At 45.5% G+C, this 24944-nt stretch overlaps 3 protein-coding genes across 5 annotated transcripts in view; all 3 read right to left on the reverse strand.

Moving 5' to 3' along the window:
* Positions 1 to 1924, reverse strand: LOC108038705. Its single transcript, XM_017115531.2, has 3 exons — positions 1797 to 1924; positions 485 to 568; positions 1 to 423 (listed from the first exon to the last, which is right to left on the reverse strand). The coding sequence occupies exons 1-3, from the start codon at positions 1840 to 1842 to the stop codon at positions 182 to 184; spliced, it is 372 nt and encodes a 123-aa protein (XP_016971020.1). The 5' UTR covers positions 1843 to 1924; the 3' UTR covers positions 1 to 181.
* A 732-nt stretch (positions 1925 to 2656) lies between these two features.
* On the reverse strand, positions 2657 to 4309 carry LOC108040038. Its single transcript, XM_017117269.2, has 2 exons — positions 4199 to 4309; positions 2657 to 4127 (listed from the first exon to the last, which is right to left on the reverse strand). The coding sequence occupies exons 1-2, from the start codon at positions 4199 to 4201 to the stop codon at positions 2823 to 2825; spliced, it is 1308 nt and encodes a 435-aa protein (XP_016972758.2). The 5' UTR covers positions 4202 to 4309; the 3' UTR covers positions 2657 to 2822.
* A 1137-nt stretch (positions 4310 to 5446) lies between these two features.
* LOC108043899 (dynein axonemal heavy chain 3) overlaps positions 5447 to 24944 on the reverse strand; it is a 37548-nt gene continuing 18050 nt past the window's right edge. For 2 of the 3 annotated variants that reach the window (XM_044457809.1, XM_044457811.1), the window contains 27 exons: positions 23513 to 23706; positions 22554 to 22756; positions 20709 to 20896; positions 20118 to 20288; positions 18537 to 19742; positions 18342 to 18485; positions 18037 to 18219; positions 17163 to 17368; positions 16793 to 17107; positions 16313 to 16544; positions 14951 to 15076; positions 13111 to 14495; positions 12900 to 13047; positions 12418 to 12628; positions 12226 to 12360; positions 11985 to 12157; positions 11193 to 11360; positions 10028 to 10587; positions 9572 to 9746; positions 9309 to 9481; positions 8587 to 9069; positions 8031 to 8210; positions 7817 to 7976; positions 7349 to 7758; positions 6491 to 6701; positions 6351 to 6389; positions 5447 to 6136 (listed from right to left, as the gene is read on the reverse strand). In XM_044457809.1, the coding sequence (XP_044313744.1) occupies positions 5813 to 6136; positions 6351 to 6389; positions 6491 to 6701; positions 7349 to 7758; positions 7817 to 7976; positions 8031 to 8210; positions 8587 to 9069; positions 9309 to 9481; positions 9572 to 9746; positions 10028 to 10587; positions 11193 to 11360; positions 11985 to 12157; positions 12226 to 12360; positions 12418 to 12628; positions 12900 to 13047; positions 13111 to 14495; positions 14951 to 15076; positions 16313 to 16544; positions 16793 to 17107; positions 17163 to 17368; positions 18037 to 18219; positions 18342 to 18485; positions 18537 to 19742; positions 20118 to 20288; positions 20709 to 20896; positions 22554 to 22756; positions 23513 to 23706 (8103 nt within the window). In that variant the 3' untranslated portion in view covers positions 5447 to 5812. The remainder of the gene's footprint in view (positions 6137 to 6350; positions 6390 to 6490; positions 6702 to 7348; positions 7759 to 7816; positions 7977 to 8030; positions 8211 to 8586; positions 9070 to 9308; positions 9482 to 9571; positions 9747 to 10027; positions 10588 to 11192; positions 11361 to 11984; positions 12158 to 12225; positions 12361 to 12417; positions 12629 to 12899; positions 13048 to 13110; positions 14496 to 14950; positions 15077 to 16312; positions 16545 to 16792; positions 17108 to 17162; positions 17369 to 18036; positions 18220 to 18341; positions 18486 to 18536; positions 19743 to 20117; positions 20289 to 20708; positions 20897 to 22553; positions 22757 to 23512; positions 23707 to 24944) is intronic. The other variant, XM_044457810.1, reaches the window with a different exon arrangement.

Genomic DNA, 24944 nt, shown 5'->3' on the forward strand with positions numbered 1-24944 from the left:
TAGTTTGGCGCCAGATTAGCGACAAATGATTTTATTCGAAAATGAAGGCAAAAAAGGGCACAGAACCTACATGTTCTGTTTGCATGTGTGTTAATTAAATGACAATAAAGCTAGTTTATGGCGGAGTTGGAACTGAACTGTTTAGGATGGGGCTTTGAACTTCCGGCTAGAGACCTCCTCTTCAAGCGATTTCGGTGGCATGCGAAGTTGGCGTGGGAGTCACATTGGCCGTCTCATGCGTCTGGGCAGGAGTATATGTTGGGGCCGTCTCGTGAGTCTTGGCGGGTGTATAGGAAGTGGCCGTCTGATCGGGCTCCTTGTCCAGGATCACCTTCTTCAGGATGAAGTAGAGGGCTCCGCCAATCAGCAGCTCAGCCACGGCAATGCAGACGATCAGAGCCCAGCCGGGAATGCCAAGGCCACCTGCAAAAACGAGGCGGATTAGCAATCTCTATGTTTTTATCACGTATACGCCACCACTTACTAAAGTATCTGCGGGTGAGGGTGCGACGACCGCGGTTCACGCGTCGCGTGGCCTCCGATTCCTGCAAGCAGCAAGCCAGCAGAACTGCAAAAAAAATATTTAAAAAATGTATTTTAGACAGGGGGCACTCGAGCATGTTGGGAGTGATTTGTCCGAGGCGCAAAACATATATTTAACGTATACGCTGCGTGTGGTCGAAGGTGGCCCGCTGCGATTGCGGCATTGGCTTTGAAGCATCCATCAAAACCCAGCCATAAAGCGAGCCAAACCGCTCGCTTCGGAACGGAACTCATTGAAATAACACCACGACCATTCATCATATAGATCTTCAGATGCGCGAAGACTTGTTAAGATATTAACAATTAATTATTGAGAAAATGTTTAACAACAGAGCCAAGCCAAAATCAACAAAATAAATGCTGTTTCTGGCGCGCGCGCGCCAAACTTCGATGATAAATGTGAGCTGGCATATTCTTCCCCATTGTTCCATTGCGGATGTCAGACTCGATTTCACGTAAAATTATCAAAATGTATTTTTAATTAATAATATTTCCATGTGTTCGTTCATCTGTTTGTTTTGGTTCAGCACATTCGGCATATTTTGCGCATGAAATATTAAACGGATTTAGTTGTCGATATGGAAAACGCAGTATTGATTTCGATTTCCCCGCGATTCGATTAGGCGGTGATTCATGGACACGGGGCTTTGACAAAAACCAATCCGCCAAATGGATGTGGCTAAGAGTGCGACCGAGTTTCGTTGGCCAGCCACTAACCGAAATTAATTGTTTTCATTCATTTTTTGTTTAACATATTTCATAATTTATATGCGCAATAATTACCGAGCTTATGCCACTTCCGGTTTTAGGACATGGTACTTTCGGCCTAATCAAAATTGCATGAAATGAAAATGATTTTGCATTTTTTAACTGCCCGCTGTTAATCTGTTAAATTGTAGAAATCTTTAATTGAGAACTATTTTCCTCTCTGATTCACCACGCCCTGAAATAAACACCACAAGTGTTGTGGGGCAACAATGAGTAAACAGCACTTATCTGAATCGCACTGATAAGCACACATTTTTGTAGAGTTTTCTTGTGGGCGATTGTGTGACGCACACTTGGCCCAGTTACTCATCGTTAAACTCTCCAATTGCTGAAGTTGGGTCATTAAGACCCCACACCTTTGGTTGCACCAGCGCCTTACAATGCAGCTTAGTTTCACAGGCACTCAGAACACACGGCCAAAAGTATGCGTATCTCTGGTTGGCACTCAAAACTCAGCAGATTCAAACGAGGATTCAGAACTTTACCCAGGCATATCACCAAGTAGGTGGAGCACTTCTTAGCCAACTTCATTTCCGTCGTTTTCGTTGGTTCGTTCGAAAAACTTCTGTTCGCTTTCAGCTGTTAGCCAAGTTTGTAACGCGCACGTCGTCAACTCAAAAGTGGAACTAAAAACCTGTGCGTGATTGCATTCGGCGGCAGGTGCTCGTATCTTATCGCAGCGAACCTTATCTGCCAGAGATAAGATTAGAGGGCTCTCTTATTCTCTCGATATATGAAAACTGAGGTCAGCAACACTGCGAGAAATACTTTCATATTACTTAATTAAACACCACAGAGTGGGTAACATTTACAAACATCACAACTATCATATTCTTAGCATTAAAGCTAATTAAAGAATTGTGTTTATACAAATTCGATGAATTGGGTACTTAACCTTATTCTCATTTTATAAATATTTTGATTTACTGAATTAATATACGAGAATTTAAATAATGGAAGTTAACTAGTTATAGCTGTATTAATTTTTCAATGAATAGAACGAGAGTGTTTTTTTGTTTTTATCGCTTATTCTCGACCAACAGTTTATGTGATTTTTTCACAATAAAAAACTGCTAACCGAAACGATTTCATCAAGGTTTTGTCAAATTTAAACTTCTTTTGTATACCACTTCGGATTCGTTTTTTGGTTTCAAGCTGGAGGTCCTAAATCTCTACTAAGAATACTAACTACTACTACATTAATTTATGCTAAACTATATATAAAGGTTTTAAAATCTTAAATCTTTATAGCCTTTAATGATTTCAAATATTAATGATATTAGTAAATTTTAGATTGGGCAAAAAAGAAACAGTTGTAAAGCTTTTGTTTTAAAAATGTTTATTATTGTTAATTAAGGTTTGTACTCGGGTTGTTCATAACGGATTCAAATTGACTAATACGCTCGACTTATGGTTAGTTTCATCGTGAGACTTTCAAAGGCAGGACTTCTTCTGGAAAAGCATCCTCGACAATCTCAAATGCTGCGGTGGGAGTGGGCACAATCGGCGGCTTAGTGGCGACGGAGCTTCAGGCGGCGGACGGTCTTGTAGCGGTAGCCATCGCTGGCCAGGACGGTCTGCTCGGCGGGCACATCGATGATGGCGGAGGCGGCGGCCTCCTCCACGGGGGGCAGGTACTCGGCGGTGGGCAGCTCGTTCACATCACGACGACGACGGATCACACGACGCACGGTCTTGTAGCGGTAGCCATCATCAGCCAGGGGAGTCTCCACAGCAACAGCCTCGGAGGCGGACTCCTCAACAGGGGGCAGGTATTCGGCGGACAGCTCGTTCACATCACGACGACGACGGATCACTCGGCGGACGGTCTTGTAACGGTAGCCATCATCAGCCAGAGGAGTCTCGACGGCAACAGCCTCGGAGGCGGCACCCTCAACAGGGGGCAAGTACTCGCCGGAGGGCAGTTCGTTGACATCACGACGACGACGGATCACTCGGCGCACGGTCTTGTAGCGGTAGCCATCATCAGCCAGAGGAGTCTCGACGGCAACAGCCTCAGAGGCGGCATCCTCAACGGGGGGCAGGTACTCAGCGGACAGCTCGTTCACATCACGACGGCGACGGATCACTCGGCGGACGGTCTTGTAGCGGTAGCCATCATCGGCCAGGGGAGTCTCCACAGCAATAGCCTGGGAAGCAGCCTCCTCAACTGGGGGCAGGTACTCGGCGGTGGGCAGTTCGTTGACATCACGACGACGGCGGATCACACGACGGACGGTCTTGTAGCGGTAACCATCGGCAGCAAGGGGAGTCTCAACGGCAACAGCCTCGGAGGCGGCCTCCTCAACGGGGGGCAGGTACTCGCCGGAGGGCAGCTCATTCACATCACGACGACGACGGATCACTCGGCGGACGGTCTTGTAACGGTAGCCATCATCGGCCAGGGGAGTCTCGACGGCAACAGCCTCGGAGGCGGACTCCTCAACGGGGGGCAGGTACTCAGCGGACAGCTCGTTCACATCACGACGGCGACGGATCACTCGTCGGACGGTCTTGTAGCGGTAGCCATCATCGGCCAGGGGAGTCTCCACGGCAACAGCCTCGGAGGCGGACGCCTCAACGGGGGGCAGGTACTCGGCGGTGGGCAGCTCGTTCACATCACGGCGGTGGCGCAGCTTGAGGCGGCGCACGGTCTTGTAGCGGTATCCATCGTCGGAGAGAACTCCCTGCTCGGCGGGCAGCTCCACAATTTCGGAGGCGGACTCCAGGTTGTTGTCCACCGGCGGCAGGTAATCCGTGGCAATAGAAGCCGCCGAGGCAGCTGCGATCACAGCAAAGGCAATGACAAAGAATTTCTGCAAGGCAAAAAAACAGATGGGTTGATCAGTTAGTCCTGGTCGGTCAGGATCGCTGGCGAAGAACTAACCATTTTTCCAGAAGATCCAAGACGATGTCTGCTAGATTAATCCAAAGTTGATTCTGTTTCAAAACCAGACCCAACGACACTATTTATACACAAACTGCGCGAAAAGTTCTCGGCTGGCCGATGTCCATTCACTTTGCGATCAAATCAGATGAGATGAGATGAGCTACGATGATCGCGGAGGAAACCGGTTGGCGAGCCGCGGACTACCGCATCGATCGGTGGCTTCTTCTTCTGGGCCCGAGAGCTCGGACTTGGGTTGTCTAGTTGCTATTGTCAAAAAGTGTCTCAAGCACCAATTGAACTCTGGCTGGCCATAAAAGATGATTAGCGCGGCCAGCTGCCAGAAGACAAAACGAAAGTAAACAAAGAGCCAAAACGTAGGCACATGGAACAATAGTCGAGGGCTCTTCGATTGTCTCGATTATTTGCATCTCGGATTGGGCCTGAATAGATCGGATACATTTGTGACAATCCATTACCATTGGTAATTGCAAGCGGAAGTCGCCATTGGACTGGCTATCACTGTATTTTGTACGATGTATTTTTGGAGGCTCTCGACCAGCGCTTAAGGCCAAGATCGGCCGAAAGTATATGCCATGCCAAGCCATCTCGATTGATACGCTCTTGATGGACATGGCGAGTTTCGTCGAGTGTTTGCTATTTTCGGTTTTCGCCGCTCGCCGCGATCCATTAGGCGGCTATTAATAGAGGCATGATTTAAGAGATCGCCTCGACTTTTCCATTTTTTCAATTTTTAATTTCAAATTTAAATGGCGTGGATGCTCCAATTGAGCGGCAGGCAAGTCATAAATCTCACGGATAAGCCGAAATGGCTTAGCAATCTCCCACTCACAGCGCTGGCTGCTTGGAGGAGTCCATTCTGGCGATGAGAATGGATGATGGAGCACCTCTCGACGATGGCAATGGCAATGGCTTGGCGGGAACGTCGAGTGGTTTGCTAGTTCAAAAGCGTTTGATATGTAGATTGGTGGTAAGAATAGAATGGAATGTGCTTTTTATATTTCTGTGTTGCGTTCAATTGGTTAACGTTAACGTTAGCTCATTCGTGTATTCGTGTATTACATCCTGTTGAGCCCTGTACGAAACGTTCTTGTAATTCAGTTTTAAACTGCGCACGAAACAACGAAATCTTTCTTTCATTAACTTTATTTCCTGGTCAGTTTCACTCGGGGAAAAAAACACGGGCTCAATTTCAAATATATTCACACAGCGTTGGGGGCTTTATTCTTTCGTTTATTCATTTGTAAATGGCGCACATAAAAAATATATTTCCAGCCAGGCTGCCGTATAGTACTGTGCATATTTAATTTATATCTGGCAATCAGCATCATCATCATCAAAATGCCACTGCGTGCCGGTGCCCCTCCATCTTGCCACCACATCGCCGGTGGCCCAGATCCAGATCCAGATCCGCTCGGTGAATGCGGAAAACGGGGACCAACAAAATAAACAAGACAGTTCACTTTTGGGGCTTCCTGGGATGCGGATTCAAACGGAACAAAATCAAAATATATATCTGCATATAGATGGGACGATGGTGCGGCCCTTTGTGCCGGCAAAAAACGCAAATAGGCACAGTCACAGGATCACCCCTCAGTCGTCCAGCTGGCACAGGCAGGCCGTGCCCCGATTAATCCAGTGCATGGGTTTCCGGGAGCACCTCAGCTGCAGGTACATCACGAAATTGGTCGAATGCCCGGTGGTGGACAGGACGCCCCTCCGCTCGCTGGTCTTGTACACGGGGCAGTCGTAGATGGTCTCCGGCTCAGCGCCGGCGGTGGATCGCGGCAAGTCCTCCAGGGCTTTCAGCACGGGGCGCAGGTAGATGACAGGCAGTGTGTCAAACAGTATCTTAGAGAAAGACTCGTCCACCTCCTTGTTCTTGCGGTTCCAGCGAGCTCCCTCGATGAAGATGCCCTACAAAAATATTTAATTAGTAAGTAAAAAAAGTAACTTTGTATTGTAAATGTTCACATTTGAAAAATAAAAGAATAACTTTAATCTTAATTTAAACTGAAACTGAAAAAGTTGGTTGTACTTATTAAAATCAAATTACTTCTTGCTAAAATAAAAAGCTGTCTAATAAGAAGGCTTTTGTGCAGGAAATTGATTGTTTTAAAAATAGTCTTACTTGGATAAATTTGGTCTCATCATTGACCTCTTTTTGTTCCTGTTGCGTGTGTGGGAATGTTTTAAATTAAAAACTCGTTTTCATTTATCAAGTTCTATTCTTGTTTAGCGTTTGCATAATAAGTTGGCTAACAGACTTACCCGGATGTAGGCCCCGACCTCGGGAGTTCCAGGGACCTGCACCTCGAACTTGGTCACCGCAAACTCGATCAAGATCATGTCGATTTGGAAGCGGTTCTTGCGCGAGTAATTCTGCAGCACTCCCGTGATGAAGGACTGGGTGAAGTAGAAGCCAGATATCCAATAAACCATCGGTTCTCCGTTGTCTATCCAATCCTGGAAGAAGGCCAGCCTGCGAATGGCAACGAGTTATCTTATTTTTCAATTTATTAATAAATATTAAATATGCGACAACAATGGAAATGGGCATGAGAATGGGAGTGCACACAAAGCATTTGGTAGGAACAGGAGCTGGAGCAGCAGCACGAGCACACAAACAGCTTCGTCCTTTGATGTCAAAAGCAAATAAGATTTTTGCCATGAATGGCAGTGGCAGCCACAGAAGGAAGAGCATCGGATGTGTGTGCCGTATACATTTATTATATTTGCACAATTGAACCAAAGAACGTAGAAGGAACGAAAATAACTCCGAGCAGGGCGCACGCGGCGCTTTGCAGCAACTCAGCTCAATACAATACCATTGATATCTGTTCGAATGCCCAGGAATACCACTAGTACACTATGGAAAAATGTTTCTAGCAAGTAGAAAGTATACTTCAATTTCTAAATTCGTTAAACCAGTCTTTGATTAATAATAAGAATCAAAGAAAAAACTATATATTGGATAGGTTCGGAGAAGTTCCTATAAAGAACATAAATAACTCCGTAAAAATAAAAGGATTGGAAATAATCAAAAGTAAATATTTTAATCTTAGCATATAGTCTCGAAGTTCTTTCAGTGTACTGAACATGACTACTTCAAAGGGTAGGGCAACTCACCGGGCCAGAAGGTCGCTCACGTAGCTGCCCAATGGCTTAAGCGACGGATAGCTTTTCTTCAGCCAGTCCGCCGGCAGCTTGCCAATGACCATTGAGGCGTGTGTTCGCTCCAGCTCGGGTATCATGGCAATCTGGCCCACCACCGCCTTGCCCACGTTGACCAGGCTTTTGCGGATGTACGAGAGCAGGCGGTTGAAGCGAATCAGCTCCTGCCGCAGCACGGTGTTCATCGAATTGGTGTAGATCACGGGATACGTCTTGGAGACCTCGTCGATGTCGAATTCCTCGGGCAGCTGGCTCAACACCTGCTTACAGATGGCTATGGCCGGGTCCTCCTTCGCTCCGCCCGTGGAACTAGCCTTCACCGAGGCCATTAGATCCGTCTGGGTCAGTAAAACACCACTGATGAGCTGTTAAAATACACATATTAATAGTAAAATGTTTATGTTTAATTCTCTGAGGACCTACCGCATTGGTCTCCTTGACATTGCGATTGATGTCCGCATTTTCATGCAGTCCATAGACCTCTGGATGAGGACTCAACGGAAAACTAGACACATACTCTATGGAGTTCAAACGCGTGGGACTCAAGGGCACCAAGTACTTTCCAGATTGAGACAAGGCATAGCTATAAATTTTCAAATATAAACATTGTTTTAATTGGCGCTAGAATTCGACGCACTTATCCTCTTCTATAGTATTGGGATTGTATATCATATTTAGCAGCGATAATATGAGACGACGGTCCTTGTCATCGGTAACTCGACCTCCGTAGTTGCACTCGCCAGTCAAATACACATGTCCACGGAAGGGAATACTCTGACTCTGATTGATAAACATCTTGAGCTGCAAAAGGGAAATTCTGCAAAGAAATTTTAAAATAGGGTATATCAAAATCTATATTAAAATATCAGAATCACAACAACCAGTTTGATCATCGTCATAAGTCTCTCGTCTTTTATGAACTAGTTTTTATAAGTAAGGCACGTCTCATTTAAATTGCTATTAGTATGCAGTTTACTTTTCACCGAATGAGCTTTTTAAATAATTAAAATAAACCATTAAATGAAGCAATAAAAAGTAAGCTTCTGTTTTAGAAATAAAGAATAAGTCTTGGGTAATTAAAAAGTAAATTAGGTAAGAGATTTTCGTCTGAAAATTAATTTAAGAATTAATTGAAAAGGTTAAACCGCCCACAATCTCAACTGGGTTTTTGTGACAACCCAGAATTTCCTTACTTCAAATCGGATTCATTGAACTCGTAGGGGATGTTCCAGCCTAGAGGTCCAAATTCTCGTCGCTCCTGGACGACGGCATGGAAGAAGACCAGTGCGAAGACGCCTCTCAGCCAGCATTTATTGGCGCTGTCCGAGAAGAGGAAGGCGTTGGTGAAGAACTTGTCCCGCATCAGCGGATCCGAGGTGAAGGAGCGATGCATATTGGCCCTTAGTCCCTTGGGTGGTTCGTTCGTCATTTTCACGGAGTTCTGGAGCACGGAAACGGGGAAGACGGCACTGGGATACGAGGTGCACCACAGACGGTAGTCGTGGTTGGCGCCATCCGTCAAGGTTGTGTCGTTGCAAATCCTTTCCAGGTCACCCATCCAGCTGATGGCCACGTGACAGTTCTGCAGCACCACCCACTGGCCATGTCGTGCGGCCTCCACAATCATCTTCTCCGCCCGAGGACCCTGGCCCTGACCCAGCGAGATGGTTTTCAATCTGTTCGGGACGAGATGTGCTTAGCATAAATTTCTTTAAAGAGGCGCGGCTGCAGAGGTGGGCTGCCATGGAGGCGGAGGACACATATCGACAAGGTGCACATGTCGCGCTTAATCGAAAACAAGCCACCACTACCACTACCACCACCACCTACACCTCCACCTCCAGCATCACCATCGGCATCAGCCACCCTTGGATACGGACACGGAAATATGAGCCACTCTCGTTAATTAACTTACTTGTCGTACATGTTGCGTTGTTTGGCGAACATGAAGAGACTGGCCATGGGATCCGATCCGGCCGAGAGCAGGAACACCAGCGGAATTTTCGGCGAGCTGTCCGCGAACGAGGCCGCCAAATCGAAGGGTGGCGGCTCCACAAACGAGCGGTCCAGGTTGCGCGTAATGAAAGCCTGGCAAAACCGTTGGATATTAAATGTGCACCCCGCCCAAGGGGCTTGGTTTTCGGCATCGGCCACGGCATCAACATCGGCTCAACTTACCCGCACCGCGGGCACCACCTTGTCCGGACGCAAAGCCTTGATGACGATCAGGAAGTACATGTCGCCCACCGAATTGTGCGGCGCCGGCAGCTGCAGCTGGTCGGGATTGCTGGCGTCGTAGTAGTTGTGCCAGGCATCCGCATTGGCCTCCATCATCTGGGGCAGGTTCTTGAGGCTGTTGGAAAATGAGCGGAGTAATCAGAAAAAATAAAAACAGATTTATTAGACTGCACTAGCAAAAATGGTCGTTATTTTAAATTTAATGACTTTACTTTTTTTAAGTTTTTTATTAATTTCCTAAATAAAAATGTTAACTTAGTTATTATATTATGTTATACATATTTTGCCGTAACTGAAAACCAGTAATCAGAAATTTAATGAATGTGAAACTTTTATGAAGAACTTTTTAATATAAAAGTATAATGTTTTTCAGTGTACTTATAATCCTTTTCTTACCCTTCAAGATCCGCGGCCCTGCAGACAGCTGCCCAGGATTTATCAGGCAGCCATGATCCCAGGGGATTCGCCGGAATGCTCTTGTATCCGATGCCTCCCGTGAGGAAAAAGAGCAAGGCCGCCTTCTCCACACGTCCCTGGGAAACCAGGATGCCCAGGCACATGACCAGCGAGATGACCAACTTGTCCTTCTCGAACAGCGACCGACACACATTCGTGTAGATGGACTTTGTAAAGTAATCATTCAGGTTTTTCAAACGCTCGGTCAAATTATCGGATTTCGGTGCCTTCAGAATCGTATTGACAAAGAGATTGAGGAACCAGGAGAGGGAGTACTGATACATGGGATCCACATTGGCCAATTCGCTGATGCAGAAGAACAAGATGGCCGAGTGCTTGGACACCGGAATATATTGTTGTCGGGCGGCATCGATCTCGATTTCGGTGGCTACCGCAATCACCTGCTTTTCCTGGATGTCCTCCGATAGAATCTTACTGGACGAAAGGATGTTAATGGCGTTCTCATCCTCCAGCACATTGCCCTCTGAGGTGGACAAAACCTGGTGAATATTGGATTAAGGTGGAAAAAAATATTGATAAAGATTTGGATTAGAAGAGGTGGTATTGATTCTAATAACTATGCAATCTGTTCTTATATACCATGTTTAAATGTAGAATTTAATAAGGATTTTATTTAATTCAATTATTATTATTTTTTAAACTTGATTATTATATAATTTTCAAATATTTCGTTTAGAGAAATACAATTTCGCGTAATACATATTACAAAGTTAACGATGCGATATTCGGTTTGTAACTTCTAGGAATTAATTTAAATATTGGCATTGATACCTGGCCAAGAATACTATTAAATTATGCCTGTTAAAGTTATGATCTACGCTTTTAAAAGAAACAAAGCTATTCTTGCGATTTGCGCGTCCTGCTTCCAGTTAATTGAATTGTCATTGGCCAGGCACAAAAGCATAAATTGCTATCCCGGCTCTAATTGAATCTGCTGAGCATGGCCAACGGATTGGAATGGAAACTGCCGGACCGCTCAAAGAGCATGCGAGGGAATAAAAACATTTATTATGCCAACAGCAGTGGCAGAAGGAGCAGAATCAGCAGGACGAACAGGAGGAGCCAAAGAACCAAAGAGCCTTACCTCTAATATCTTCGATTCGATGGTGTACAATGCATCACGATTCCTTGCGGACTCAATAATCAATTGTTCCTTCTTCTCTTGCAAATCGGGACGCTCGTGAGCCACCACAATCGCCAGCAATTGTTCGCGTAATCCCTGTTCCGTTATCATGAAATTTAATACTGTTACCTAAACAGAGGAGACAGAATGGAGAAGGCAGGACAGGATCAGTGCTGGTGGTAGTGGTAGTGGTAGTTTCGCCAGCGCCGAGAGTGGCACGTAAAATGGAAGGAAAACTCAAAATAAACACACAATGTGCCACAAAAAAAAAAAGAGGAGGAAAAATTGTGTGGGAGTGTGGGGTGGTTTGCTAACACAGAGATGGCTAAAGGGAAAACTGCTGACAACAGTTGCAGCATAAAAAGCGATGGCAAACGGCAGCAGGAGCGAAAAGCTGGAAAAATTTTATAAACACGTCGAGCACGAGGAGCAGGGTGAGGATAGATGGGATAGATGTCCTCGATGGCCGGGTACGGGCTTTGGCTGCTAGTTATGCAGCCACCTCGCACGTACATCACCATTCCTATCCATCCCTATCCGCTCCTCCACATCATCGTCAATGCCAACGAAAATTTGCATATTCCCAGCGCCTGCTGCGCTGCATCGCATCCTCCAAATATCAATTTAAGTTGGTCGTTTTATTACACAACTAACGTCATCATTGCCGCAGACTGTAGACTGTAGACTGGAGGTGGAGCTGGAGCTCCCATTATCCCGCTCCCCTTTCTTATATTTTTTTTTGGGACAACTTACCATAACCATCACTTCCGGCGGATAACGCGGATTGCGGAGACAGGTCGTTATGTAAAGACGAAAGTTGGGATTGTATTCTATCATTTGGTCGCCACTCTTGATAAACACACCGCCCTTGTGCTTGATGATGTTCTTCTCCAGAATAGGCGTTAAATTCGAGTCGAGCTTTTCACCTGTTTCGGGAATAAAGGTGAAGGGTTATGAGATGTGGGGATTGGGTTAAGTTCCCACCAGAACTCACCCACATTCTCGATAAGCACAGGCTGGCCGTATGAGATGGCCAGCTCCAACACCTGCATATAGTTGGCATCGCTCTGCTTGATCACCTTCAGATTGTTGTTCTTCTCCATGTTCTTGATCCATTTATTGGCTTGAACTGAAAATGATTTGCAGTGTAATATTATGATTGCTTAGTTACCCTAAACACACTTACCCTGCGGATCGATGAGTAGGGAATAACGACTAGAGTTGGTTACTATGATGCCGTTTTCCACTGAAAAGTTATCTGCGGGAAGTCCAGCCAATGACCAGGCACGAATGGTCATTGGATGACCCAAAGTGGTGGCCAGCGAAAAGGTTTCACTACTGGGAATGTGTTTGCGCAGACACAGGGCATTCCAGTCGTCCAGGATATTTACACGGTACTGGAAATAAAGTGCACAGACTAAGTATGCTAAATATGAATTTAAGCATCTATGTAGTGAGCGGGCAAAATGTCCTGTCAGCCGCACAGGACCACAAAAGAAGGAGCACGAAAAAAATCACGGAGAGGAAAATCAATGTCACGTGCTCATGCATATTAAAACCCTTTATGGAAAAGCTTCCTGAATGCCGTGGACGTGGACACGACCATTAGCTGTCATTCCGGGACATGGACATATGTATGTGCAAACCAAAAACGGCTGGCAAACTCACCTCCGTGGTAAAATAGCCCAGGTAAGCGGTGCAGCCGCCGGCGAGCAGGACATCGCCCACAATGTTGCTAATGGATTCGTGGAGATTCTTGGCCGCCTCCGACCAACGCGTCTTCTCGCCGCCCAAACCACCCAGCAGCTTTTCAGCTCTGCAAATGGATGGCACAGATTAATGGATAACTCTGGTGAGATGGTTTCCGCCCAGGACTCACCTGTTCAACTTCTTCTCGCAGTTGTCGATTTCGTCCTCCAATCGCTTCTTTTCTCGCGATTTTTCCGCAAAGAAGTCGTTGAGTTTCTGCAGCTTGTCCAGAATAACCTGCAGCTCGGCCCGCTTGGCATTCAGCTTCTCCATTTGCTGGGAGAGCTCTCCCTCGGCCTCGGCCAAAGCCGCCTTTTTGGGCATCACAATCCGGGCCACCTTGTCGTATACGTCCATGGCCCGCACCCAGCGGCAGATGCCCTCGCAGGCCATGGAAGCCGCTTTGATTTTCTCCGGCACAAAGTCACGATCCGCAATGTACTTCTCACGAATCCTCTTAATAATCGGCGGCGGAATGTTGTCCTTGTCGAAGGTTTTCAGCGAATCCAGGAACTTCATGTCGCTGAGCATGCGCATCGAGGGTCCCCAGTAGTCCTCCACCATATGTCCACTGGGATCGGGCTTTCGATCCGGTTTAATGCCCCTGATTACGCACACAGCCTCCATGGTCAACTTGACACCATATGGAGGGTTCTTCATGGATTTCACTATGAATATATCCGCTGGCTTTAGGGTGTTCAGAGCCTCCAGTGCTGCCTCCATGGCGGGAATGGCCTCGGCCAGGTCGGTCTCGCAATCATCCTTTATGGCTTGGGCGGCAGCAGCGGCTTCGTTTGCCGCCGCCTCATCCGCACCCACCACCTCCTTCTTTTTCTCCGCCTCCGCCGTCTCCCGTTCGATGTTTACCATGATGCGATCCGTCTCCTCGGAAAGGATTTTAAGCTTGGGCTGCAAATCGTACAAGTTCGTTTGCATTTCGCCCACCTGACCGGCGGCAAAGTCTAGTTTCTCTAAGCCAGTGGTATAACGATCCCTTAGCCTAGTGATCTCATCAAGCTTTCGGGTGTAGAAAGTGCGAAAGGCCTTCAGCAACTCCAAATAAGCAGAAGGTGTCACATAGTTCCGGCGATTCAGTTCTAGGAAGCACTTTTCACTAGCATCCACAACGGATTGATGGAAGTACATGACGCAGTCGACCAGGTCCGCCTCCAGCCGAGTCAGTTCTCGATCCCCGTCAATTGTTTCGCGACGCACCTCCTCCTGGTCAGGATCTGCGGGGTCCTTGGCCTGGACCGGCTCGTGTACCTCCTCTCCATGCGGACGATTCAGGTTCATCGAGGTGACGAAATAGATACCCACCCGGGACAAGGCCTCCTCCGGCCAGGGCATGTACCAGTCGATGGTGCAGCAGTTGATCAGGGAAGGATAGACCCGGATCCGCTCCTTGAAGGAGTCACCAATGGGCGAGAAGGCCAAAGCAACATGCAGTTGCTCTCGGATGCGGTCGATGTAATAGGCATACACCTCACTGGGCAATGTGTCCAGAATCTTGCCCTGCGTAGACAAACCTGTGGTTAGTTGACACTCATCATGGTTTTGATTTATTTGATTTCTGACAGAAGTGCAATTACCTTTTTTCGATTCAGTGCTGCTTAATATAGCTATCTACTATCCTAACATATTTATTTCTGAGCTTAAAACTATGAAATTGTAAACAATTACATATTTTAAAATGATAAAACAACATCAACTTGAAATATTTAGGCTGTACTTCAGCTTTAAAATGATATAAACAAAACAAAATACTACTAAATTATTTAAATAACAAATAACTTTTTATCTATAATATGTTAATCGAATAATATATAAATTTATTGAGTCTAAAAAATGTATTTAAAATGTAGTGAAGTAATAAATGCTATTTGATTAGATACAAATGTATCCCCAATAAATCAAACCACTTTCAATGCTTGATTCAGCTATTTTTCTGTTTCACTGTTCGCACTCACCAATTGCTTGGCCACATTTGCCATATTCTCCATGATGGTTGCCTTGTCCTCCAGCTGATAGAGATTGGGCAAATCACCGGTATTAAGTATGCCATTGATATCCTCCACGTAGCCTTCGTCCGTTGCCTGCAATCCGACCACAGGGAGAAAAGGGAGAAACAGTAACGGATAATTCACAACTGAGCAATGCAAATCGGAGTGCAGTTCGAGTTGCAGTTGGAGTGGAGATTGGTAGAAGGAAGTAGATAGTAGATAGTAGATAGTTCGAGCCAAAGTTGAGCTGTGCTGCTGGCCAAATGCATTTTTATGCTGCCGGGGAGCTCCTTTTGCCCAGAGATCCTGGGACATGCATTTTGCATTCGCCTAAGTGGCCTTGTCCCAGGACCCATGCAGGTAGTCCTGAGCCGGAGGAGCTGGCACACCATTGGTCTTTTCGGTGTAATTGTTAATTAATATCTGCATGGGGCTTTGTTTGGCACAGACGGACAGACGACTACGGGGGGAGATAAATCATTGATTGGACGGCCCAAGGATCCCGAAAACATTCTAATGCATCGAAAAGTTTCCATCCGACGATGAAGTGGGGGAAGGCCCAATCCGATTGGGCCTTGGCATTGCAGGGCTTTCGGCAAACAGAATTAAAGCAGTTTTAATCCGGTCAAATGGCTTCTAACGCTCATGTATGGATTTCTACTTTTGGTCACGCTTCATGGTCAAATGGATACGGTGGACAAAAGGCGCATTAGGCGAATACGGAGCATTATTATGCTCGGCAACAATGTGTAAACACCTGCATATTGTTTGGCATGCGTATCGATTGGATTTTGGCCATGCTAATTTATTGACCAACATTTAACATGGTCTGGGGTGCGTCACCGCACGCCGCCTTTGTTTCGCTGGCAATTTTCTAAGGCCCACTCGTGTGCTCTTGATTTGCCATAATTTGAGCCAGGGCCTATGCAAATTACTGAGCAATAATCAAGTCAGTTCCACAATTAACCTAATTATAAATGCAAATTTTGCCAAAACAATGAGTGCCGGAGCTTCCGTATAGAAAACTGATTTAAGCCAAATTTAATTGTCCTGACGCTCGTGCAACAAAATTATGGCAAGAGACTGCTTTATTTCCAAGAGTATTCAAATTAATCTCAATTTAATTTATCAATTTACATACTCAGATTACCGAGAAATCAGAGAGTCGAAGTCGAGACTTTATGGGTTTATTGTTCCCATGCTGGGCTCAAATTTGACGTCGAGCTGATTTAAAACCTTATTAAAAAGCCATTCTGATGGATTAGCATATCCACATCAACCGACTTACCAATTGATCTTCAAACGAGAATAGGTTCCCAGTTAACTCACCTGTGCGTCGGAGAAGAGAAATACGGTGTGGTTCAGATTGAAACTGGCCGACATCAGAATCTTCTTCAGGTCGTCGCGCCAATCCATGATGGTGTAGCTCTTGGACACCTGGACCGTCATCAATCGACAGTCGGCTATGTAGGCGGCCAGGCGGCAGGAGCTCCGGCGTCCTGATCCGCCCATGCCCACCATAAGGATGTTGCCACGCGGCATCTGCAGCACCCGGGAAACTCTAGAAAGAAATTCTGATAAGTCCTACCACTCCAAGCCTTAATTTAAATATAATAAATTTGCTACAATTTGTGACTTCATTGACAAACAACTACACAATTTATTTGTGGTTTTATTAAGTTTGTTAATACATGTTAATGAGCTTTTGTTCATTAAAAAATTTAAAATAAATAAAATGTTGATTGAATTGGTGAATTTATTTATTTATTTATTAAATTAATAATTTTAAATTAATTTTATCTAGCTCACCTGCTCACATGTTCAATGGCAAATCGGAACATGACCAGATCCATAGGCGTGCTGGAAAAGGAGTTGTACTCCCTGAGATAGTATTTCATCAGCTTCTCCAGCTTCTCGTAGGTATCGCCCTCATCATAGTACTTCGGCTCAGCATCCGGCTCCATGTAGTTGCCGTAGAAGAGATTGCGGAGATCATTATCCGTGAGTTTCTCGCCCGGTTCAATACGTTCTCCGAAGGCCTGCTCCAAGGGGAATCTTAAATTGGACTTGCAGGCATCGACGGCCATCAGGAGCAGACGATCTCGATCCCGCTGGTCCACCAAACTGAAAAAGGGAGTTACCATTAAAAACCATGTGTCGGATGGGGATAACCACTCACCGGTCGTAAAAAACGCGATAGGTTTCGTGGGCCCACAGGCGACCCAGCTTCTCGGGGTCGGGCATCCTTTTCGGGGGCACCATCACGATGCCCTGGAAGACGCGGGTGATGTCCCGCAGGGAGAAGGAGTAGTGCGACTTGGCCGGCGTGGGCAGGAAGCTGCGAATCGCCTCCCGGTACACACTGACCATGGCCTCCGATAAGCCCTGCAAATGGATAACACTCATTCCCGGAAAAATACAATAAAATCGCCAAGCACAAACAGCAAAAGGAGAGAGAAACAGTCGAAGTTTTGGGGAAATGAAGCTATAAAATACGCCATTTTAATTTTATTATGTACCCAACGCTTGGATGCGAGCCAAACACGGCAGACGACACATGGTTGGACTCCATTGACTGCACTGACCAGACAATCATCCTCCGGTCGCTCTCTGCGTGCGGTTTTTACACGATTACAAATTGGCCACGGAGACGATAAAAAAACATTTTTATTTTAAATTATACAATTTGTTATTGCAAACGTTTACGGGAATGATTTCCATTAGAATTTAAAGAATGGTTTATAATTGTATACTATTTTTTATATGGTGAACAAAAATGGGGATGAAAATAATAAAGTATGGGTATCCTAAGACTATCCCTATTTTTTATAAGAATATGCTACAGATATGTACTCTATTCCAACTATATTTAAATTTATGTTTCTTTTGAAAATGACAATATGAAATTAATATATTTTATCCTAATGCTAAGCCTGTTCATGCCATAAATATGAAATGCTATAAATAAAAAATTAAAATTATTTTCTATTTTAAACAGTTTTTTCTCTGTCTGCATTTGTTGTTTTGGGCTACGTAGGAAACATGATACGTACGCGGGATAGGAGAGCCACCTTTTCCGGATAACCCTTGGAAAAATGCCAATCACCAATCGTTGTGAATATCCGTACGATGGTGGAGTCCTCAAAGGAATCGACGGCCACCACGAACATGTGGCGATAGAGACGCGGAAAAATGAAGTTACTGCCACCCAAAGTGCCCATGGCGCACATCAGAGTCTGCCCGGCGATTCACGTTCATCGATGGAGTGGGAAAACAAGAGGGCAAAGATGAAAACTTTACAGATAACTTATGGCCAGTTTATGGGCGGAATAAGTTGTCAACTGCCAACTCCACCTACCATATCCACCAGCTCGATTTTGGTGGTGTCCACCAGGTCCGACCAATATCCGTGATCCAGCCAAGTGCGGAGCAGCTCCAGTGGAGCCTGAGAGCCATAGGTGTCCTTCGAGGGCATGGCCACATCATCACAGAAAACAGTGCACTTTAATTGAAGATATTAGTGAAAATTGCCCTCGTTGTTAGCCTTAATTACCTTTTTGCCTAGGGAGGGTCCAAAAACGCCCTTGCGCCGCCTGTCCAACTTGCTCATGATTGTTTCCTGGACCATTTGAGCCGAGGTTCGAGCCGAAAAGTTGATGACATTGACCAGGTTGGCAAACTTGGGCATGGCCAGCAAGTTGCTGGTGATGATGGCACTCTTTCCCGTGCCCGTTGGCCCAACGACCAACATGGCGTATGATTTTGAGATGCAAAAGTCCTGCCAATACGATATATAGCCCGTTTCCTTGGTGGGAACAATCAGTTCGCTGATCTGAGCATTCTCGGGGAAGTTTGCCGTGGTCCCCGAGCTGTCGTCGCTCTTTTGCCAAGTCCACCAGTTCTCGGCCTCGTCGAATCGGTAGTCCAGGAACAGCATCTTCTCGGGGAACATCTGACCGCGATTCAGCGAGAAGTACTTGGGTTTCGGGTAGTTGTCGTTGGAGCCATAAATCACCTTGCGCAGCATCGTATCGAATGTCCGCTGACCCTGACCCGTCAGAGCAGAGCAATAGGCCCAGGCGAAGCAGAAGAGGAACATCTGCTGGAACCAGGCCTGGTTGAACATCTTGTGCTTCTCGAGGAAGTGCAGGAAGAAGCGCGAGAATATCTGGTACTGGTAGATGGGCGACAGTTCCAGCATTTGTTTGCACTGAGGCAGGAAGTCCAAGGCTGCCGGCACCAGCCACTCCGTCATGTCCTCGAACAGCGTCATGTAGATCTCGCTCAGGCCCACCTTGTTCACTAGGACATTGGTGAAACTCTTGTGGAGTGCACGCCATCCCAGTTGCGATGGCTCCATGTAGATCATGCCACATCGCGACACGGTGGCCGGCGATGCCTGCTCCAAGTCCGCCGGCTCGAACATCATGTTCATCAGCTTGGTCATCTGCATAATCTCGCCGGACATCAGGCAGAGCTTCTTGTTGTCGTCCAGCACGGTGTTCAGATTCTCGATCCACACCGCGTCCACGGGTCCGTCGAACATCACCCAGGCGCGTTCTCCTTTGGGTCCTTGCACCTGCTCCCGGAAGGTCTTGGCCAGCACTCCGTCGTACCACTCATGGGAAACCGGATCGAAGCGGCCATAAAGTTGGCCCATGGTTATGGCCTTCGGGTTGATGATGCGGAATGTGACCGGGAACTCCTTCAGCGTCGCCTCCTCATCGTTGGAAACGTTTCGCAACGTCTGGGCCAATATCTGGGATTGACATTAATAGCCACACAGAAAAAAAATATTTTGGATTCAGCACAACATTGAAAAACAAAATCAAAAATAAGCTTTGAGGTTGAGTTTATTAAAACTCTGACTAATGAAACATTTCCGTATAGAAAAGTAAATATTACTTTAAGAAAAGAATAGATTCATTAATTATAAAAATAAGATAAAATTGTATCATTCTGTTATTGTTTTTTTCATTTTTTTTTGCCTTTAGTTCTGAAATTACTATGTAATTGATTTTTTCTGTGCATATTGAGTCGTTTGTTAACTCATTAATTCCAGCCCATTTAATTGGCTGGCCGGCGAAATTAATAAGCGTGTGGATGGAGTATTACTGAAAAGGAAGATATTCACCTGGTAGGCGGTGGTCTTTCCGCCCATCGAGCCGCCCACTATCATCAGGCCGTGCCGCACGAGCAGCATCTCGTATATCTGCAGAATTTTCTCCAAATACCATGGCGTCGCCTGCAGATTCCGATCCGCCAGGTTGATGTGCAGCCACTTGAGTATGTCGCCACGTTGCGGCTGCCCGGCGTAAATAAAATATGAAAGGCAGTTAATAAATGTTGTAGTAAATGCGTATTTTAAATGCCTGAAGTTCGTGACAAAGGATCAAAGGATAAATCCTCTAAGAAAAGTAGCAGTTAATAAAAGGTTATATAATTATCGGTATATCTCTGAAGAGAAAGAATAATAAAAAGCGTTTGATGTATTCAATAAAAAATACAAATTAAAAGTCTCATTCATATGAATAAATATGTATACTGATAAAGATAACGACTTTTTAAGGGCATAAAGGATTCTTTATGATAACCTCTCCCCAATGTAAATTCCATTTTTATTTATTTATCATTAAACCATTATCAAATTAATTGGCGGCGCTTGCAGGTCATTACACCTGAAAAATGTTAATTGATTTAAGCAGATGACTGAAATATTGCTTACCATGGGCAGCTCGACGCCGGGGAATAGATCCATGTAGATGCCAATGAAGAGGGATATGTCCTGCTCCAGGAATTTTGGCAAGTTGACATCCACGATGGCACGCAGGACAATCTCCGGCTCCGGCAGGTCAGTGTATAGCCGTCGCAGCGATGCGGAGGCCAACAGGACGGACTTTACGGCGCGCATTCCTGTAAATAAAAGTACAGTCAGACACCAATGCATAGAACTAGTTGGGAATTTTAACAGCCTATACATTTAAAATGATATGAAAAATGTATATTAATTTATCTTTTAAATACGGGCAGGTAGATTTTAAACCTTTAAGTTGAGAAAACGGATAGCATTTTTCAGTTTCAAACCCAGTTTAAGCTTCTCATTCAAACGGGGAAATGAGGGGTAGAATACTATTTACTTCTCATTATCATTTTATTTGTCTTTTAAGTAAAATAGAGGTTCGACCGTAGGGAGAATAAGATCTCCGAAAGGTTGGTGGCGTGGGAAGTCGGAGGTTTTCGGGGCATTAGCTTGACAGTTATGCGAGCGCATAACTCAACGTGGAGTCAGCAGCTCCAGGTATTTGGCGATGCCGTTGCCGATGGCGTCGACTAGGCGGCTTCCCGACCTCCCATCCCACCTGAAGCTCTGCACCATCCGAGACCCATTCCCTTCGCATCCAGGGTTCATTATGGAGCCAGGGAAATGCTAAACTTTCGCAACGTTGCAAAAACAGCTGGACAGGAGTCGCGGTGGGGTGGGTTGATGGGCAACTAAATGTACAAATAGTTTTTATTATTACTTGGCAGAGCGGCAAATACAATGTGTGTGTGTCTATGTGCCATTTGTCTCTCACACACGCAACACAAAAGCGCAGCGAAACTTGCAAGAAAGTTTTTCAATTTAAACTCAAAATAAGATACTGATCAAATGTACTTTGCACATAAACTTGCACACAGCTGCCTTCCTGCAATTGCAGCCAGCGGCCGGACAAAGATGCACACCCATGGCAAAGCCATGGAAAACCCATGGAAAACCCATGGAAAACCCATGGAAAGCCGGGACGGAGTTGCAAACACAGACATGTTGTAATGTCATATGACATGTTACGTCGTAAAAGGAGCAATATCTTTGCCTTGAAACAAGCAGAAGGATGCACGAGCCAAAGAAGAGAAGGCGACACGCACAAAGGACATGAGACATCCGGAAAGTTGTGGCCCTCACGAAGCTCCCCTCTCCTTCCCTCCCCACCCAAATGCCTCACCGACCCCTTCAAAGTTGTGCTGCACAGATGGAAAAAAAACACGTGTTGTTGACTACTTTTGCGCCTTATTAGCCAGGTGGAGCAGTGACCCTGCCCCCTGACCAGGTCATGTCTAATACCGGCTTTATGCTATGCACTTTTTATGCTAGAGTGCATGGAAGTTCCTTGAATCGGTGGATATAAAGTGGTCATTGATGCTCTGTCAGTGAGTATACTTTTATGGAGATGTTTTTCCTTGAATGAAGACTTATGATACATAATTATTTTCTGCGATAAGAGCAAATATTGTTAGATATATTTAGCTATTTAATAATTAATCCACACAGGGTCTGTGACACTCCTTAATATGTGGGTTTATTTAGTCGGTTAAAATTATGATAATTTCTAAATGACTATAGTAAAGTTTAATAACAGAACCTAAGTCTTAGATTGTAAGAACTTTTAATAAAAATATTTTAAAAGCTGAATGAACATATTTTGAAATAGCACACGTACACGAAAGAGTATGTTATGTTCCCTGTAAATTTGTATCTTACTTGCCAGTTAAACTTAATAATAATATTTGTAAAGCCAAACCATCAACTCACCGTAATCGTAGTGGGACTGCGAGGACAGCTGCTCGGAGCACAACTTATAAGCCTGCACTATCTTCTGGGAGAGATTCCTGGCCATGTCGAATCCGTTGGAGTACAGGGTGATCTCGCCAATCATGGCGTAGTCCGGCACCATCATGGCCACCGTCCGGAAGAGGACCTTCAGATTGTCCGGGAGCTCCGTTCGTCCGGCGTAGCTGTGGGAAAAATCAGAACGAGATGGAAGGATGGAAAGACACCGGTTTAGTGCCCGTTGGGCAATCAAATTCATCAAAGTGCAAGTGCTAATGGCATAAATACTAAACACAGGCTCCTCACACAGGCTCTTTCCCATTTTCCGTGCCCCATGGCCAATAACCAATATGAGTGACTGCTCTTAAGAACGTCTGGTTGCGTGACAAATTGGCAGGCAGGCAGGCAGGAAAAGCAAAGCAAAGCTAAAAAAAAAAGGAAAATGCCAACTTCTAGCCGGCAGGAATGGCAAAGCAAAAGCGACGTCCAATCGAAATTAAGACCTTCGCTGAATGGCGCAATCAGTTATGGCCGGAGAGGAGTACATGGCCAAAACCGGTAGCAGGAGGAGCAGGAGGAGCAGGATGAGGATTCCCAGAGCCTGGCTAATATGCATGTTTGTCGCAGCTGCTCCCCATGCATGCCAAAGCAATAAATATCCCGATGGGAAAATCTCCAATAACGCAATAACTACCAATATCGGAACGCAGTGCGTCCACCTCCGGGTGGGTGGCCAATAGCCCCCCCTCCGCCGTGTCGCCCCGTATCTGCGCCATTCCAGGCCGTATATGTCGTATGGTAGGCTTACAAAGTAACTAAATGTATTTTCAAATGCCCGAGCCGGTCCCACAGAAAAAGGAAGTGCGGAAAAAATGCGATGCGTGAAACCGCAGCTGCTATTCCCAGCAATTCAGGCATCCCAAAAAAACCCCGCCACTCACCCGGGATTCATGGTTATGAATATGGAACAAGTCGGATCCAGTTTGAGCATTGTATCCTCGAAAAAGAATTTCACAACCTTGCGCCCAATGGCCCGCTGGATGGTCAGGATCTGTTGCGCCACCACGGAGAGCACCTCCAGCTCGATGCGATTGAACTCGTCGAAGCAGGCCCAAGCGCCCGATTGTGCCAAGCCCTGCAAAGAATCCGTAGAAATGGGGATGAGTATGGGATGTGGGCAGGAGCAGGAGCAGGAGCAGGAGAAGGACCGGGACCAGGAGCAGAAGTAGTCAAAACAGCATACAGTACGGAGAACAATCCCGAATAGGTCTGCAAAAAAATAGCACACAAATAGAAACAGAAATTCTTGGACAAGAGTGCAAGGGAAATATCCACATATACACCAGTTCGATGGGAAAAGTGGAAAAAGCAAACAGCAGCATAAACATTATTTTCTCTTTCTCATGGCTCGGTTTCTGTTTTCATGTTCTGCGGGGCAGGGAAGGGTCGATATGGGTGGTTGGGACGACCCTTTGATATGCTTCCTTTTGCATGTTGCAATAAATATGCTGTTTTATCCCAGCTGGAAACCTGCACATCCCACATTCCGCCACCCGGAGCAGTAGGAATAGCGAACTGACCTGGCTGCAAGTGCCATACGCCATACAGCATACACCATACTATACACCATATGCCGGGATCGATGCCGAGTGGGCGTGGCAGGTCGGAATCTATCAGTGATATGTCCCTGTGAGCTGCCCGTTGGCCATACACCATAGTTTCCCCAGTTAGCTGAAGAAGGTTCGAGTTTCCATTAATTAGGGAAAACATCTGTGTATAACTGCTGCAGCAAACATGACCAACTCTAACGAACTGGTTTATTCGGTATTCCTTTCATATTAATTGTTAAAAAAACTGAGTATTTGAGTATAAAAGTGAAATTTGGCAAACCATAACAAAGGAGGAAGAGAAAAACTGTGAGCTTTACCACAAATTCAAGGTTTTAAATGTTATATTATTTTTTATATAGATTCAGTGATATTAATAGTTCATTATTTTACGAATCAAAAATCACGTGGTTAAAATATTGTATAACGTAATTAATTGGAGCTAAAGGGTTTACGGTTCGGTGTTGATGTTAAATTTCTGTTAAAGATATAGACAATTTTTTTAACACGTATTTCTACTCTCTATTGCCTATAAAACTAGTTAGCTTTATAGAAACGTCACCAAAAACCTGTCTAAGAAACTAGATCAAACAAGTTATGCAATACCCAAACTATGACCCGTGGTCAAAAAAAAACACAATCACCCATCAATGGAGAAACCTTTGGACAGCTGTTGCTCCTCACCGGGCACAGGGCATCCACTTGACCACCTCGGAGGTGCCTGTATGGCAAGTGGCTTCTGTTGGTCCTGCCCCCAGGACTTCCC

The sequence above is a fragment of the Drosophila rhopaloa genome, unplaced genomic scaffold (assembly GCF_018152115.1).
Source record: "Drosophila rhopaloa isolate 14029-0021.01 unplaced genomic scaffold, ASM1815211v1 contig_163, whole genome shotgun sequence".
Classification (NCBI taxonomy): Eukaryota; Metazoa; Arthropoda; class Insecta; order Diptera; family Drosophilidae; genus Drosophila; species Drosophila rhopaloa.

Bases quoted from the DNA above. Each gene is read 5' to 3' on its own strand.
- LOC108038705 (XM_017115531.2), bottom strand. From the start codon at position 1,842: ATGAAGTTGGCTAAGAAGTGCTCCACCTACTTGGTGATATGCCTGG. The intron at 569-1,796 runs GTAAAGTTCTGA...TTTTTTTTGCAG, and splicing joins CTACTTGGTGATATGCCTGG to TTCTGCTGGCTTGCTGCTTG. The intron at 424-484 runs GTAAGTGGTGGC...TCGTTTTTGCAG, and splicing joins CCTCACCCGCAGATACTTTA to GTGGCCTTGGCATTCCCGGC.